General features: G+C 35.4%; 1 protein-coding gene across 9 annotated transcripts in view; it reads right to left on the reverse strand.

Moving 5' to 3' along the window:
• Positions 1-15,823, reverse strand: part of CHD7 (chromodomain helicase DNA binding protein 7) — a 130,621-nt gene that overhangs the window by 30,777 nt on the left and 84,021 nt on the right. For all 9 annotated transcript variants that reach the window (XM_064652296.1, XM_064652238.1, XM_064652257.1 and 6 more), the window contains 8 exons: positions 13,064-13,201; positions 11,914-11,979; positions 7,185-7,240; positions 5,654-5,768; positions 4,210-4,293; positions 3,157-3,294; positions 2,939-3,060; positions 2,243-2,486 (listed from right to left, as the gene is read on the reverse strand). In XM_064652296.1, coding sequence (XP_064508366.1) covers positions 2,243-2,486; positions 2,939-3,060; positions 3,157-3,294; positions 4,210-4,293; positions 5,654-5,768; positions 7,185-7,240; positions 11,914-11,979; positions 13,064-13,201 — 963 coding nt within the window. The remainder of the gene's footprint in view (positions 1-2,242; positions 2,487-2,938; positions 3,061-3,156; positions 3,295-4,209; positions 4,294-5,653; positions 5,769-7,184; positions 7,241-11,913; positions 11,980-13,063; positions 13,202-15,823) is intronic.

Raw genomic sequence — 15,823 nt, forward strand, 5'->3', positions numbered from 1 at the left:
ATATGGCAACAGGGAGACCAAAACTTTCTGCAGTGTCTTGCTGTAAATCCTTTTAGTAGCCTTTAGATCAACGAAACAATATTGCCAAAATAACACTAAGAATCTGCACAGTAAGTGGGATTTTTCTGATGACATTCCTTCAGGTTTCATGCTAGGTAACTGCTGTATCCTAAGGGGAAGAACATGCTGAGAACAAGCACTGCTTAAATAACCAACAAACATGATTTTTAACACAGGAAACATTTCAGTAGAGACAGTATTTATATAAATCCAAATTTTTAAAGTATATAAAATATCAATCTCTGCTAAGAAATTATTTTTAAAAATCATTTCAATTCCAGTTCATTTGTACACTATACATCTAGGTACGAAGCTAAATGTGATAATGATCATAAGGAATATCATAGAATCATAGAATGGCCTGGGTTGAGACCTTATAGATCTAGTTCCAAGCCCCCTGCTGTGGACAAGAACACTTTTCACTAAACTGGTTGCTGAGCTCCATCCAACCTGGTCTTGAACACTTCCAGGGATGGGGCATCCACAGCTTCTCTGGACCATTAGACCTCAGCGCAGCAACTGTTATTCAATTAAATCTTTAACAACCAGGTATATGATTTTGATTTGAAAGTTTCTTGGATAAATTGCTGAGACGATTATTGTCAAGACCAAATAGATGTAACATCTAACCAATATAAATTACTTTGTGTTTTTCTACCATATTTAAGTACGTGATTCTATTTCTGTTTGTCCTAATGGCATGTCACGTTGTGCCACAGTCATCACCTTCAAAAGAGTTTTTAATCAATTCTTTCCCTGTAAAAGCATACTTTATATCTTGCAAACACCCTCATAGCTTTGCTCTAAGACTCCAGTTTTTCAACACTCTTTTTGAGGACAGGAAGTGAAAGCTAAGCAAGACTACCCACCACATTACTGACAAAGAGAAGAACGCTGTAACTTCTCTCAACCTTATTAAAGATTTGTTTCCTCCTACACACTAGCCCTTTTCACCACAGTCTCACAGTATGAACTCATATTTAACTGGTCGTGTGCCATGGCACAAAAGAATCTACATTTGTCTTACAGCCTTCTCAGGGCCGAGCTCTCTGCCTACAGTAAGAATCTTCATTCCTTGTCCACAGATAGTCCTATATTTAGCTATTCTGAGTATTGTTAGCTTGGACCCCATTTATTAAGTAACACAGCTTACTCTGTATGCATGAACTGTCTTAATTATTTACCACTCTCCCCGTCTTTGCATCATTTGAAAACTTCCTCAGTAATGATTTTATGTTTTCTTTCAGGTCATTGATAAAAGTGTTATATAGCTCATGGACACAAACCAATCCCTGAAGAACTATGCTGGAAATGCAAATCATTTCTCATTTACAATTACATCAAGACATATCAGTTAGCCAGTTTTAAATCCACTTAATGTGTGCCATATTGATTCTATATCCTTCTAGTTTATTAATCAAAATATCCAGTGGCATAAAATCAAATGCTTTACAGAAAATCTAAATGTATGAATTCACCACTATCACTTCCTTAAGATCAGTTAAAAATAATACTCCACAATATATCAAATCAGGTTGGACTCTTTTTATTTTTCCTCTTAACTGAAGAGGATTATATTGTTTTGCAATATCGTTCGATGTATGCACAGTATTTTCCCCCCAATTCTGTTTACTCTGGGCAAAGCCATGCACTTAAGAGTAGAGGTCTGTTGCTCTTCTTATCTTCTGTTTTCCAAATAAGTTTTTGTTTTTACCCCTAACCTTTTCTGTACCTGCTTTCCTTCACTCACAGGAACTATTCAACCTGAGCACAGTAACACAGATTCAAAATATATTCTGACTTACAAAATTTGATAAGGAAGCATCAACGAGTCTAATTTCTGGAAGCAGGTCTTTCCTGGAATGGTAGGCAAAGATTGATTTTTAAGCTTAGTTCCAACTAAAGTAGTTTTCTGCCAGCTCTCCTCAGGAATGCATAGTAACAAAAACCTTTCATGAAACAATGAAACTGTAAACAAGAGTTGCACCATCCCTTGGTGCCCTTCTATTTCCAGCTGATCTACTGGCTGCTATTAAAAAGCACTCTCCTCACTAATACACATATCTTCTTTATTAGCTAAAACCTAACATATCAGTACTGCAAAACTAATTGATGCTTACATTAATAAACAACATTAAGGCATATACAAAAAAAGAAAAGAAAAATCATGAAGAGCTTTTACCTGTGGATCTTTGAAATACATTTCATACAACTGAATGGTCCGTCGACTTGCTTGACTCCCATGATACACAACCACATTTAACTCTGTCCAGGTGCGGAACTCCCTTTCCCAGTTGGGAATTGTGGACAATGGTGCAATAACCAAGAAAGGACCATGGATTCCTTTCAAATATATCTCATAGAGAAACGTAATGGACTGGATAGTCTTTCCCAACCCCATTTCATCTGCTAAAATGCAGTTTCGTCTGAAAACAATAATAAAAACAGTCTGAATGATTTATTCCTAACTTAAAACATAGAAAATCAGTAAGAAGATAGCCTGAATAAACCAGATATTTCTAAAATTGCAAGTTTACACTGAAAAGACATCATAATCTTTTTGTGTTTTAAGTAAATGTTATGATTTGTGATGCAATAAGCATGGATATATCCGTTCTATGTACCTCTCAAGTTCACAATGGGAAGGAAGGGGCAGCAGGGGGTATGCATGAACCCGAAGCATTTGCCACAAGAATCTATCTGAAATATTCATGTTCCACCCCAAATTAGTTTGTATATGACTCCCACAGCAAAAAATGAGACATGTAAATGATTCTAAAACCTCGATTTAGATGATTACTTTAAAAGGTTATTATTTCAAATAAGCTATAAAAGCTTTTCCAAAGCAGGATTCAGCAGTTAGCAATGTTTTACGTACGTGTTGTACCAATTGAAAAGAAGCCAGTTTACTCCCTCCAACTGGTATTCCCTGAGTTTGTTATTGTTTTTATACTCCCTGGAACTCTCCGATTTCTTCCAGTCATCGGCAGGAGGTCTCTCCTGTTTCAAATACAGCAAATCCCATTAGTGGTTTCTAAAAGACCACATTACTTTACTATTTTCAAATAAAATCCTCTATATGGAGCCAATTCTTACCACACGCTCCACTTCTGGCTCCCTAGACATCAGTTTCTCAAATTCTTCGATCTTAGCTTGGTCGATGTCTTGCTTGAGCTCCCAAGTGCTGTCTTCATAAGGAAGTGAACACCATTTCACCAGATAATGCGTTACAGGCTTTGTTAAGACAAAAATAATATTACATCACAATATAGAAAGAATAAAAGTGTAACCATTTTCACAGGAGATCTGCAGGCCAGATAAAATTCAAAAAGCTTTACCAGACCTGAATCAGCCAAAAGGATAAGCTAACAGCAGGCTGACACCTTGACAACCTAACGAAGTAAGATCAGAATGTGGGGAATGCAGACTTGTCACTAAAACGAGCCCACTACATTTGAAATCACTAAGGTTAGACTAAAATTTAGAAGTAAAACAATATTAATTTTTCAACCCTTACAATTTCTATGACTTACTACATATTGAAAAAAGTCAACAGTTATCTTTTATCAGTGTCATCAAAAACTTCCCAGCAGGTAACTCAACCATTGCCATTCACTGACAGAGCAATATGGAAACACTGGTACAGCCAGTGAAGCTTTCTATTCTCCCAGGACCAAAAAGGAATCTCCTGAAAGAAAAAATTATCTTGTTCTGCAGAACAAGTCATTAAAAATGAAGCAACAGTGAATTCACTAACTCTTCCCCAACAGGTAGTCCAAACCATGTCTAAACCATTATGACACTTAACTAAGACTCTTTCTTGCAATTTTCATTTAAATTCTGCATTACATGCATGAATATCATATTCCTACTGTATTAAGTACCACTCCTCTGTTGTTGTTGTTGTTTGGTTACTTTGTGGTAGGTTTTGTTTTAAATATAGGTAACTTATAAGAAGTTTGGAATTTTCACTTAACTCCCTTTATTTTAGGGAAGCTGCTATATTAGCCAATGTTTTCTCAAACACGTTCCTATTTTATACACACATATACTGTGGTAGCTTCTGTGTTTATTATATTCACATTTCTAAATAATAAATTCTAAACACAATGTCTATATGGTTACAGATGCACTAAAATATTTGTTTACCTCTCCATTATCATCTGTGCTACGTGAAACATCCATGATTCGATCAACTTCCACATAATCTGGATTAAAAAGCTCATCATCAATCTGTTCAAGGAGAGAGGCAAAAATATAAAAGATATCTCTATTAGCCCTTCCAGAGAGGAAAAATGATTATATATTTCACCATGCAATAATATTTTGGGTCACGGTGACACAGAATTTATATTTGGCAAACTTCAACATGTTAATTGAAATGCTACAATTCAGCAAGATCATTCCCCGTGAGGGAATCAGACTTCTCAGACTTTGTTAACTGGGCCTCTTAATTACTGTGTGAAACCTTTTACTGTGAGAGAATGTTTAAGAATATTTTAAATGAAGTGTGAAATTACAATTCACTAATGAGCAATCGAAAAGGCTTATGGCATGCAATGCATTTAGCATTCTTGAAAACTACGGCTTGCAATAAAGAAATTAGAGCCTTGTACACTAAGTGCCTTTGGATTATTTTAACTACAGGAATTGTCTAACAGCTTTATAAGCAAGATTTGAAGATTATTATTTCAAAAACAGAGAAAAGACAATGCATGCATACACAGTTTCTCCAAAAAATCACAATTTGTTATGTTCTTTCTTATTCCTTCAACAACTTACAGGATACACTTGCATACTAAAGCACTGTGTTTAATTTTATATTTTTAATATATCCTCCAACAGAAGAGACAGACAAAAGGACTAAAGACTATGTACATTTTAAAAGTTTTTTCTAAAGCAAGAACAAATTCCAAGTATTTACAATAACTTGTGATCCACTTGGAAAAAGATGAAAAAAAGAATATAGAAGCAATTCCAGGTGCCTTCACTGAGAACAGATGAAACTTTTCAATTTGCAACAGGTTTTGCTTGGCTTGAATGATATAGTAAAATAAATATAAATAAATAAACACAGTAGCTGCTGAACCTCATTTTTTTCTTCTTAAAAGACAGCATTTTACTGAAAGGTAAGCTTTCAGAGACACAAATCAGCAGATCTGGTCTTTTATTGACAGGACCCCTGCCACATTACTGCTTATGGCTCTAAGTGAAATTAAATTGATGATAAAAAGCTTAGAATCCCTAGTGAGCAGCAGTCCATAACACAGAAAAATGGGATGCATTTTTTCCGGAATAATCAGCTCCCGAGAAAAGGGACATGGTACTGATTCAGTCATGCTTACAAAGCAAACAACTGGCCAGTCACTTTAAAAATAACCCAAAAAACCCACTAGAGGAAAAAGTATAGAGTCAGGATAGATCACTTGAGTTTCATAGACTTGCAAGACTTGCATCCAGAATGGTTCTGCTTTATACCAGAATAAATGCTACTGATATATCACACAGTTATTCAAAATGTTCTGCTCGTATACAGAACAAGAACTCATAAGAACATTCCTTAAAACACCCAAAAGAAATAAACAAATCGTACTTCTGAAAGGAATTTGTTCTGGCCCTGTTTTGCCTTAAACCGCTTAATCTTCTGCTGAATTCTCTTGTCTTTGTCCAGCTCTTCCACAGATGCCCACTGACAGTGAAGGTAAGAACTAGAAGATGAAACAGAAAAATCTTACTCAAAACTGCTTTCATTCCAATCCTTATGTATCCCACTAGTATAACAAGATATTGTACTGCTATGCTTGGAAAACTGGACACTATCTTTTTCATCATACAGGTTATTAACAAATCATCATTCCTGAAAGTAATTATACTTACAGAGAAATTTGCCAGGAAATAGAAACAACTCCCACTCAAAATTTAAATATATACCATCTACATTTAGTGTTTGGCACAAAGCTAGGATGATTTTTATTGGGTATACTTAAAACATAAATATTATACAAGACATTTATCATAAATGTCACTATTTAGCAATATATTCTAGCAAAGAGTAAGGTTTTCAGAAGTTAATGAAAATATGCAAACATTTTAACTACTAACATACTATATAAATTTTTTTTGTGAGAACAGCATTGTAATTACAAGTTGCTTATGAGTCAACTGTAGTTTTAACACTGACAGAAAGAAAAGAAAACCCCTTGTAAATGCAGCTCCATGGTAATAATTCGTCTTTAAGAAAACACAGAGTAAGGAAAAGCATCTCTGCCAAACTGACTTGTCCCACTCTATAAATTTAGAGTCTGTCAAAAGTTCTATTGCTAAGACACGAATAGTTATGACAAAAATTACATGTCTATGTAATAGAACTAAACAACTACAATTAAGCAATTAAACACCATGCAATAAACAATATAGTGCAAAAGGTACAAAATGACAGCATATTTAAAGTGAAGTCAACTATATGCAGTTAGCTGCAAGAAACTCACTTTCAGCATTTCTATCTCTCAGATAGAAAATTTGGTAAAATTAAACAAGATAAGCTATTTTTCTACAAGAAAAGTGAGCTTATCCAGCTCTGAAGTATTTTATTTTAAACACTGATTGCACTGCAGTTTCAGAGTCCAGAAGTGAAACAATATGCTGTTCTCGCCACTCTAACATCCCTCTTATGGAGGGACAATGATCTACTGGAATATAGAAAGCCATCTCCTTTATTATCTTAGACATTTTGTTGAACACAAATCTGGTTTTTGAAACAACATCAAGGGTTATTTTTGAGTAGTTTGCACACACATTACTCTACATTTGCAGTTAGACCTACACAACTACATATGTATCAGCTCATGAATCTGCATGCATAACGAGCCTTAAAGCTTTTAATAGCAGAGCAACTTTACCTACAGATTTAATTTTGCAGAGAACACAAATTAAGACAAAACTATCAAACCTAGTACCACCAATGCAAGCTATTTCCCTGTTTATTTGTCATTGTTTCGGATTAAACATTAGATATGCTTAAAGTTTGATAGTAACAGTTATATCAATTACAAAACCAGTTTCTGGAAACTATTTGGAAGTTACATGAACTTAAAGATAGCAATCAAACTTATAACTTTACTTACAAGTTTTTGTACTTTACATAGAATTCCTCTATTTCTATCTCCTCTCCGTTCTCCGTCTATAAGAAAAGAAATGATGAAATATGAATTAAACCTCTGAACAGCCCAATTTATAAATGATTAAAAGCTATCTGAAATATAAAATAAGGTCCCCACATAGATACACAAGTAGAGGTGTAGGAAAAGGTTTGTGGGGGAGGACATGGGTGAGGAGTTTCCTCCAGCTGCTTACCCAAGTACATAGTGCACTGCTTACTACAACTTCCAAGACATGAATCATTTGAACTCCTCCCTAACCACATGCAGCTTCATTCACAACCTCACCCCAAATCTGGCTTTCTGCCAAACCCACAGTGTTAAGTAGAAGCCAAGTGTACCATTTTCTCAGGCAGCAGCCAATTAGCAACTGCACTCCTGAATGCCATATGTATTATTTTTGGCTGGCTCATGGCAACTTTACATTGTGGGTTTTGTAATGTTTTAAAAAAGAGTTTTAAAAGGGGTTTATTCCTCCATATAGTTAATAACTCCAAACAAGAAACCATATAAAACTAAACCTTATACCTCTGCTAGAATTTTAGTGCATCAGTGTTCATGGCTTTAGTTTTACTCAATGGTGCAATTAAATTCACTCAGGCAAGATGTCTCACATACAGAGCAGCCAAATTAAATTAACACCCAAAAACTACATTTAAAGCAAGGTTAAAATTGTGATACAAACCAGCAAAACCAAGGGCATTCAGTGCTAAGGGTTGAGACTACCCTTAACTCATCCCTAGTGCCAAAGTATTGCATAACATATGGCATGTAATACTTTGTTGAATTACTCCTGAACCCAGCCATAGGACAAACTAAGGACAGTGCACCAGGCACACAATTAGAATTCAGTTTATGTCACAACATTAACGGTTTGTGTTTACTAATGAACTTTGGAACAATTTTAAATAGAAGAGCATTTTCTGTTTTACATACTTTATCAGGGACAACAACATCTGTAATAAATATTGTATGCAGCACTAAATAGACAAAACTGTTGACTGCTATGTAAGTCAACACTCTTTGTATTTATATACACACATTTTAAAAAGAGAGAGAAAATATACATATACACACAAGAGAGACTATGCTAAAGCTTGAATTGTCTCCTAGTTGCTGGCTAGATGTTACCTCCACAGCAGTCCAGTTAAGGAACAGTAACAACTGAATTAAACTGTGTTCTAGCACAGTAAAGTTCATTAATTTCTAGTCCCTGATTCACATAGTATTTCTTTGCTTCCAGACTAGCAAGAGATTTTATCAGTTTACCATTTATATCTCTCCAGCAGTCTGCTTGTGTTCCTTTCTAGAGAGAGGAACAACACCAGACTTCAACTATTTCTCCCTAAAGAAAAGGAAGAAGATGAGGTATTCCTGGTACTACTTCTTGATCTTCTTGAATCCTCCATCAAAGACGATAAACTGTTCAAACTATCCCCAACCCCTAAACACAGGGAAGAAACTTCTCTGTCAATTACAAAGACACTGTCAAAGGAAGGAATCTGAAGACCATCAGGATTCTTCTTTAAACAAAAAATTTAAAAGGGCCTTTCTCAAGAAGGTATTCATATTTAGAGATCAAAACTGCTTTGAAAAAAGAAGCATTAATAAATGAAGATCACATTATCTGGAACTTATTCATTGCCCTGAGGCAAAATTGGTCTTTAAGAAGTCAACTCTAATTTTAAGACATTAAATTCTTTTATTTTCTAAAATGTATTGTGGCCAAGTCTCTTTGATTAGTGTTAAATCAGAGTACTCTGAGATCCATCAATCTTACAATGACAACATGGTTAAACACCTTTACCTAGAGGTTCCATATTAGCCAATTTAACTCCCCTCAACAGTATTTCAGTCAAGCATATTTTCTGTCAGCTGCCAACTTAATAACAATAATTTACAATGTAGATCTCGATAAATCCTGTAACTCTCACAAGTAAAACACTTTTGTATTGTCTAACAGGTAATAACTGGTCTATGTTATTATATGTTCTATGAGAGTGCATCAAAGATTCATTTAAGTAAAAGGTATTTCAGAAAAAATGTTCTTAAAATCTTAGTCTGGCATTCAACACTTATGCTCTCCTCCAAAAATCTAATCAAGTTCCAATTGCCAGCCCTCAAGTAGGAGTTAACAGTGCACTGGTTTGGGATATATGGGACAGCAGCTTATGACCCTGACGTCACTGTTCAACCCCCACTACATGTACATTTACATTAACCAGGTAAAAAGGTGAGATAGAACATTAATGCAAAATTCTCCCAAAACTGATTACAGAGACATCCTCAAATAACACATGGCAGACTTGAGCAATGCAGGACACTTCAAATTATCACTGCCAGCTGCAACCAGAATTGACAATCTGATCCACAGTCTCTGCAGATAACTGAGTAAACAAATGATCCCTTCCTTCAAAGAATGCAAAAGCAACACATAAGAAACAATCACCTCAATTGATACACAGCACTAGACTGTAAACTTATCAGTTTGAGGAAGACGTGTAGGCGTTGTACACATTTCAATTGGATCTAATTCTCATGTATACTTGTAGGCAAAAAGACACATTCAGATGTGTAACATGCAGGTATAATGTTGTACAAACTCCACATCTTTCCATAATATGTGCTATTTGTACTGGATACCATATTCAGCTCTAGACATTCCTTTTCAAAGTTAAGAAACAGAAATTCAAAGGGGACTGTATAAAAAATTTCAACGTATAAACTTAAGACATTAGGTTTGGAAGGAGAGTGATACATATACTTAACGCTTTCTGCAAGAGGAAAGAGTATTCAAGGGAATTCAACATTCCATGTTAAGGACAACAGGGGAAAACACTGTCTTTTATACTTCAAACATGAACTAATTTCTACCTTTTACTCTCTATGTTTCAAAAATGGCTGCATCCTATCTGGTAACTCCACAACCAGAGTACGACTACTTCTGAGAAAACCAGCATGATTTTGTGATAAGAATACTGCTCCGAAAGCGTAGTCATGATCTAATGTCCTGTACCTGAACGCAACATCTTTGTTACAATCTAATCCACTGAAAGGTTTCCTAGTGAAGCCTTTCCTCATGTTTATTTTATGCACTGGTCCTGATCGCAGCAATTTTACTTTGATTAGTAATCTAACAACCAGGGTTGTGATGACGTTAGTAAGAGTGTAAAAGACCTTTAATAAAAGCACAGTTGGATACTTCAGATGTTAAATATTAACATCCTGAAATCCATTTTTTTTTTTTTTTGGATTTTGGAGGAGTGGGTTGGGTAGAAGAGCAGGGAAAGAAGAGACACCCCTCAAACCTGCAAATACAATCCATAAAAAACATTAAAGAAAAAGCTCAATATAGAGCTTGCCTCCAGCAGAGCTTGCAATCAAAGACATGTAGGCAGCAGACCAACCACTTCCCACAAAACTGCAGCAAAATACACACTCCCCATGAGTAATCACACCTTTGTTTGCAGGGGAGAGGAAGAAGACAAGAATAATTGGTGAAAAACAGCTTCCAGTGTAAAGACATTTATGAAAAGACCACATTCTCCTCTCTTGCCTAGCAGACCATCAGGACAACTAATTACTCAGTTTATATTACCTGAAGTTTATCTAAAAAATAAGCCTATGATTTGAAACATAAAATATAGCTCTAGACTTAAAAAAAAAAAAAAAAAAAAAAAAGCCCTAGAAGTTTTATGGTGTACAAGGTGTATAAACAAGTCAGACTGAATCACAGCCAGTCATGATGTTGCATGTATGTAGGTTTACAAAGCTGCTAACGATGTTAGGACAGTAGTAATAAAATTGAACACACAACCCCCGGATCAAAAAAAACCCAAACCAAACCAAAAAACAAACCACCACAACATTAGGAAAAAAAAAATAAATCCATGAATAAAGGCAATTTGAAAACTAACACTGAGGAAAAGAAATAGTTCTGGTTAACTGAGATCAATGTGAGTACTATATCTGTATAAGTCAGACAATTTTCTGTCCAACTATAGTACAAGTCAGAGAATTAGCTACACAAGAGTCTATCAAATATAATCATGCCCTTTTTGGAACAAGTTCTTTTTCTACTTCCTACTCAGAGTTTTAATCTTTTGGAAGTGCAAAGGCCAATCAAGTCGTGAAGCAGACTAGAAAAATCCGTAAGCAAAATAAGAATGCAACTAGCAACTAAGGCAGAATTAAAAGAAACCTCACTGAACTTGAGTGTTTCTTTCACCACCTTAACATAGTGACAAGAACATATAAATCACCTATACATGTAACATACTTGATCACAGGTAAATTTGGTTTTAGCTGTTAAGCACAACCACTATCAAAAGATGCAAAAATTATAGACAAGGGTAGAAAAGGCAGAAACTTGGGTTACAGGAGTGTTCTCTCACTCCTCAAACTCCTACAAAACATCACTGAAGAGCACCACAGATTTCACCCAGATATTTATATTTGCAAAAATCAATTTTTTCATCCAAGAAAATGTATGAAATGAGTAGAAGATCAAACAATCTGTTTTGTGTATGTGCATCCAAAAGCATACTATCTACATACACTTTCAGGGAACCCCCTGTATTCAATAGAACAGTTTTTCAATTTGGAATATCCAAGGTATTTTAAGAACTCAATAGGGGCTTCAGCAGAAATATTCTTAGCCTATTTAAAAATATGGGGGGAAAGGAGTTTGTTTTACCTTTTTCTTGACTGAACGGCTACTCATGATTTTCTCCACAACAGGACCTTCAGCATCAGCAGATTCCTACATCATAAATACCATACGAGAGTTATGGGAGTGCATCTTTGTTACTTAAAGACTTCCTTTATTAGAAAAACTTTCAAATAATATCTTGCAACAGGAGCTTAATATACAGAAGGACATTATTCCCCTAGCATGAGAACTTAGAGAGGTCAAATAGATTTAATACCACAATAAAGGATTGAAGGGTACTTGTTTAAGCCCATTTTTAAAAGCTAATGCAACTCCAGTTCTCTCAGTAAGGTTGACATGCACAGATAAACAGGTATAACCACATGGGCAGTTCACCTCTCCTAAAATAATACACGCTTTCAGCACCATACAGTCTAAATATCAGATCATGTTCAGAAACTCCAGTGGGCTGTGTAAGCGTCCACACGATCGCCACCAAAACTGCCTGCAATTCTCTATTACATTAATTCACTAATACAACAGGAGGCAAACCTACAAAATTCTCTTTCTGATAAGACACAATTAACAATGGAGATCACACACAATATTTCACAAGGCTCAACAAATTGCCAAATGAAATACCAAAGAACATGTATATATTCTCCAACAGGTCATCAGTTAAATGAAGTAGTTCTTTGAAAAAGCACTACAAAACAATGAGGTGGTTACAACAGTCATTCCTACAGTATTACCCCTCATCTTATTCAAACTATTTTATCCATCATTTACATTGCACAGAGAATAAAGTGTACCCTGCTGGGTACTACAAGGCAGTAATTTCATAAAGGAGTTCTTATGGTGCCTAGCAGCAGGGGACAAGCTTGAGTGGTTTATTAAAGTCACAGAAGCCAGACCACTGAATTCACAGAAGTAAATTCAAGATTCCTAGCAGTAGAGTTTAGGTTTCCTCTAGGTAGAGACCATTAATTTCAAGGAACTTAGCTTGAACTTTCAAGCTGTGTATCATCAGCTTGAAAACAAAGCCATGAATTGATATATTCTTTAAGAATGTAAAAAAATAATGCCTTCTGGCACACTCTGACAACCATGTCTGAATATCACTCAGGAAAAGGGTCCATATTTGAACTTTCAATGCTGCAGTTACAGCCACCTTTCCAGTCTGTTCATATCTGACCTGTTGCTCTGACTGAGAAGTATTCGAAGGAGAGTCTCTTCCAGCAGCATCAGCATCATCAGCCTCCTCATCTGAAATCTTGAACTCCAGGTCTTCTGTATAACGCTTCCTCTTCACCTGCCTACTGGAGCGTCGCTTCTGAATAGAAAGCATTAATATTTTTCATGAGAAACAAAACTGATGAGCAGCAGAATAACTGAGAAAACTTCTTTTTGTTTCCCAAATACACTAGTGTGTAGTGAATGCTATAATTTTTACAGCACCACGGTAGAAATACTACACTCAGGATACTACTATTCTGAACTCATGCCTGTTAGCTGTTCTTAAATTCTGTAAGCAAAAAACAACAACAAAATCCCAAAACAAAACAAAAAAAACCTCAACCATAAACAAAAATCTACTTTATGCTTGTTCTGAGTTGGAAAGTGGGTTTCCCCCCCTCCTTGTTTTTAACATTACTAAAACCATGATAAAAAATTAGAAAGCCTATCTCAGAAAGCAATTAAAACCCAAGAAGTTGCACCTCTCCATTCACATCTTTGACAAACTTTGACAGATGGCCAATGCAGGAACTGAACACCACCTTTCCACAGCATGGCCACAGTGTTGCTAAGCAGTGACAACACACTTTCTTGCTCTCCCCATCCACCCAGTTGTACCAGGATTATCTTGTAGGGGAAACACAATGAAATACGATTTCCTCACTTCACTGACCCAGCACTGTTCAGAAAGGCATCCTGCTGCACAGCATGGGAAAAGACCCCAAACTAATAGAGGAAAATGAAAAACTTGAACCACCCCAAACTGAAAACATGATTTCTGTGTTCCCACACCCTCATCACCAGGATGAGAGAAAGCTTCAGCAAAACCGCGCAAAACAATCTGTAAAATACACAAGCATGCATCTGACAGAATTTACTCCTTGATGCTCAGTTGCTGGGCATCATTTTCTACAACAATAAAATTCAAATTCCCACACAGTCTGCATCAGGTTATATATCTTGAAAAGCTGAGAGCATATGCTGTTAAAGGAAACTGTCAACTTAGTGTCAAGTATCTCAATGGACTAATATATTATTAAAAAATATATTTAATATCAATTGTAAAAAACCCACCTTTATGAATTGATACACTACTTATTTATACAACTTTCTCAGCTACCACACATCTTCACTGGTACATGCAAAAACTTATGCAGCTTGTTTAACAGACCTATGCACCTGGAGTCTCTCAATATACATAGATAAAATCAAATATTTACATTTAGATAGTTAGTCATGCTTTTTAAAGCACAAATATCTGATGCGCTTCACAAAATAAGAAATCCTTTCTTTAACTGAAAATGAAAATTTTGAGCCATGGTTAAGCTTACATCACCCTTTTAAATAATGGTGATGTGGATTCTACCTTGAACACAGTAACTTAAGGGGGTTTCCACAAAACTGTAGCAATATTTTTATACTTCAAAACAGACACCACTTGACAAATTTGCATCTTCATCTACATAATCACTGATGGGAAAATACCAATATTCTTCTGGCTGTGTAGGTAAGTCTTACAGAGATTTTTGGTGCCAAAAATCTCTTTTTCCATTTCCTTAATAGAAAGAATGCCTAAAATATAATGATAGTTCTTTATTTGAATTTCATTGACTTGATGAACTTTCTGTTTCCTCTTAGATTCATATGAAGTTTTGCAATTGATATGCATTATTGTCAGAAACTGTGCATGCATTTACCTGCATCAGATTATCTTTAACTCATTAACTGATCTATAGGTAGAAAGGAGTAATAGGCTTGATAATGGAATATAAAAAGTTTGCATGGTAACGCACAAAGGCAAGTATTTTTGCTCCTTAAATATAACAATGCATTGCTTTGTGCATTACTACATAATATCTTTAGAGAAGGTTCAGGATTTAATCCTAAGAACACAACTGTGTTTTAGACAACTGCGTAACATCAATTTCAGCTGGGAAATGCACAACAACCTTATTAATTCTACCTGTCCTAGGACATATCGTTGGAACCCTTCCCCAAGTTTATGCAAAGAAGTGTGGGTGCAGTATACCACGCACTGCATGAGAAAGTATTAAGAAAACAAAAAGTTACCTGAAATACTTTATTACATTTAATTAAAAAGTGATGCAAATACCCTAACAGTTCTATTAAAAAAAAAAAGTCCAAAGTTTATCACTAATTAAGTTTCACAAAGCGAAAGTTTTTGTTTCACTTCACTGAAAACAAGTAAACCATGCATAGATGTTGAATTGTAAACAGAATACAATCATCTGCAAGTTAACCCCAAAAAACTATCATCTCTGAAGTTTCTTCTACATCTTTTGTAAGTGTCATTAATCATGCTGAGAGAGATTTGCGGCACAGGACAGAAAACTTAATTCTTCAAACATTTTAACATCTGGATGGTATAACAACTTTTCTATTTCAGAATACATGGCTTGAACGAATCAGAAAGAAACACTCTTCTGTTGTTGTTTTTAACTAGAGTATACTAGGTTGCTCACATCTCCTAATACACTACATCCTTCTAGAAAATAGTAAGAGGAAAGGCATAAACCATGTTTGTGTGGGACACCATTGCTTGCCAGCGTCTCCACTGGGTAGCTTTGACCATTCTCAAGTGATAATCAGTCTGAACATCTCTCATAACCAGAAGTGACACATCCACAACCTGATGTGCAATGGACAAATGCAGTGGATTTCAATTACACCATTATGACTTCTTAGGAATCTCATACTT

This window comes from Pseudopipra pipra, chromosome 1 (assembly GCF_036250125.1).
Source record: "Pseudopipra pipra isolate bDixPip1 chromosome 1, bDixPip1.hap1, whole genome shotgun sequence".
NCBI classification, from domain to species: Eukaryota; Metazoa; Chordata; class Aves; order Passeriformes; family Pipridae; genus Pseudopipra; species Pseudopipra pipra.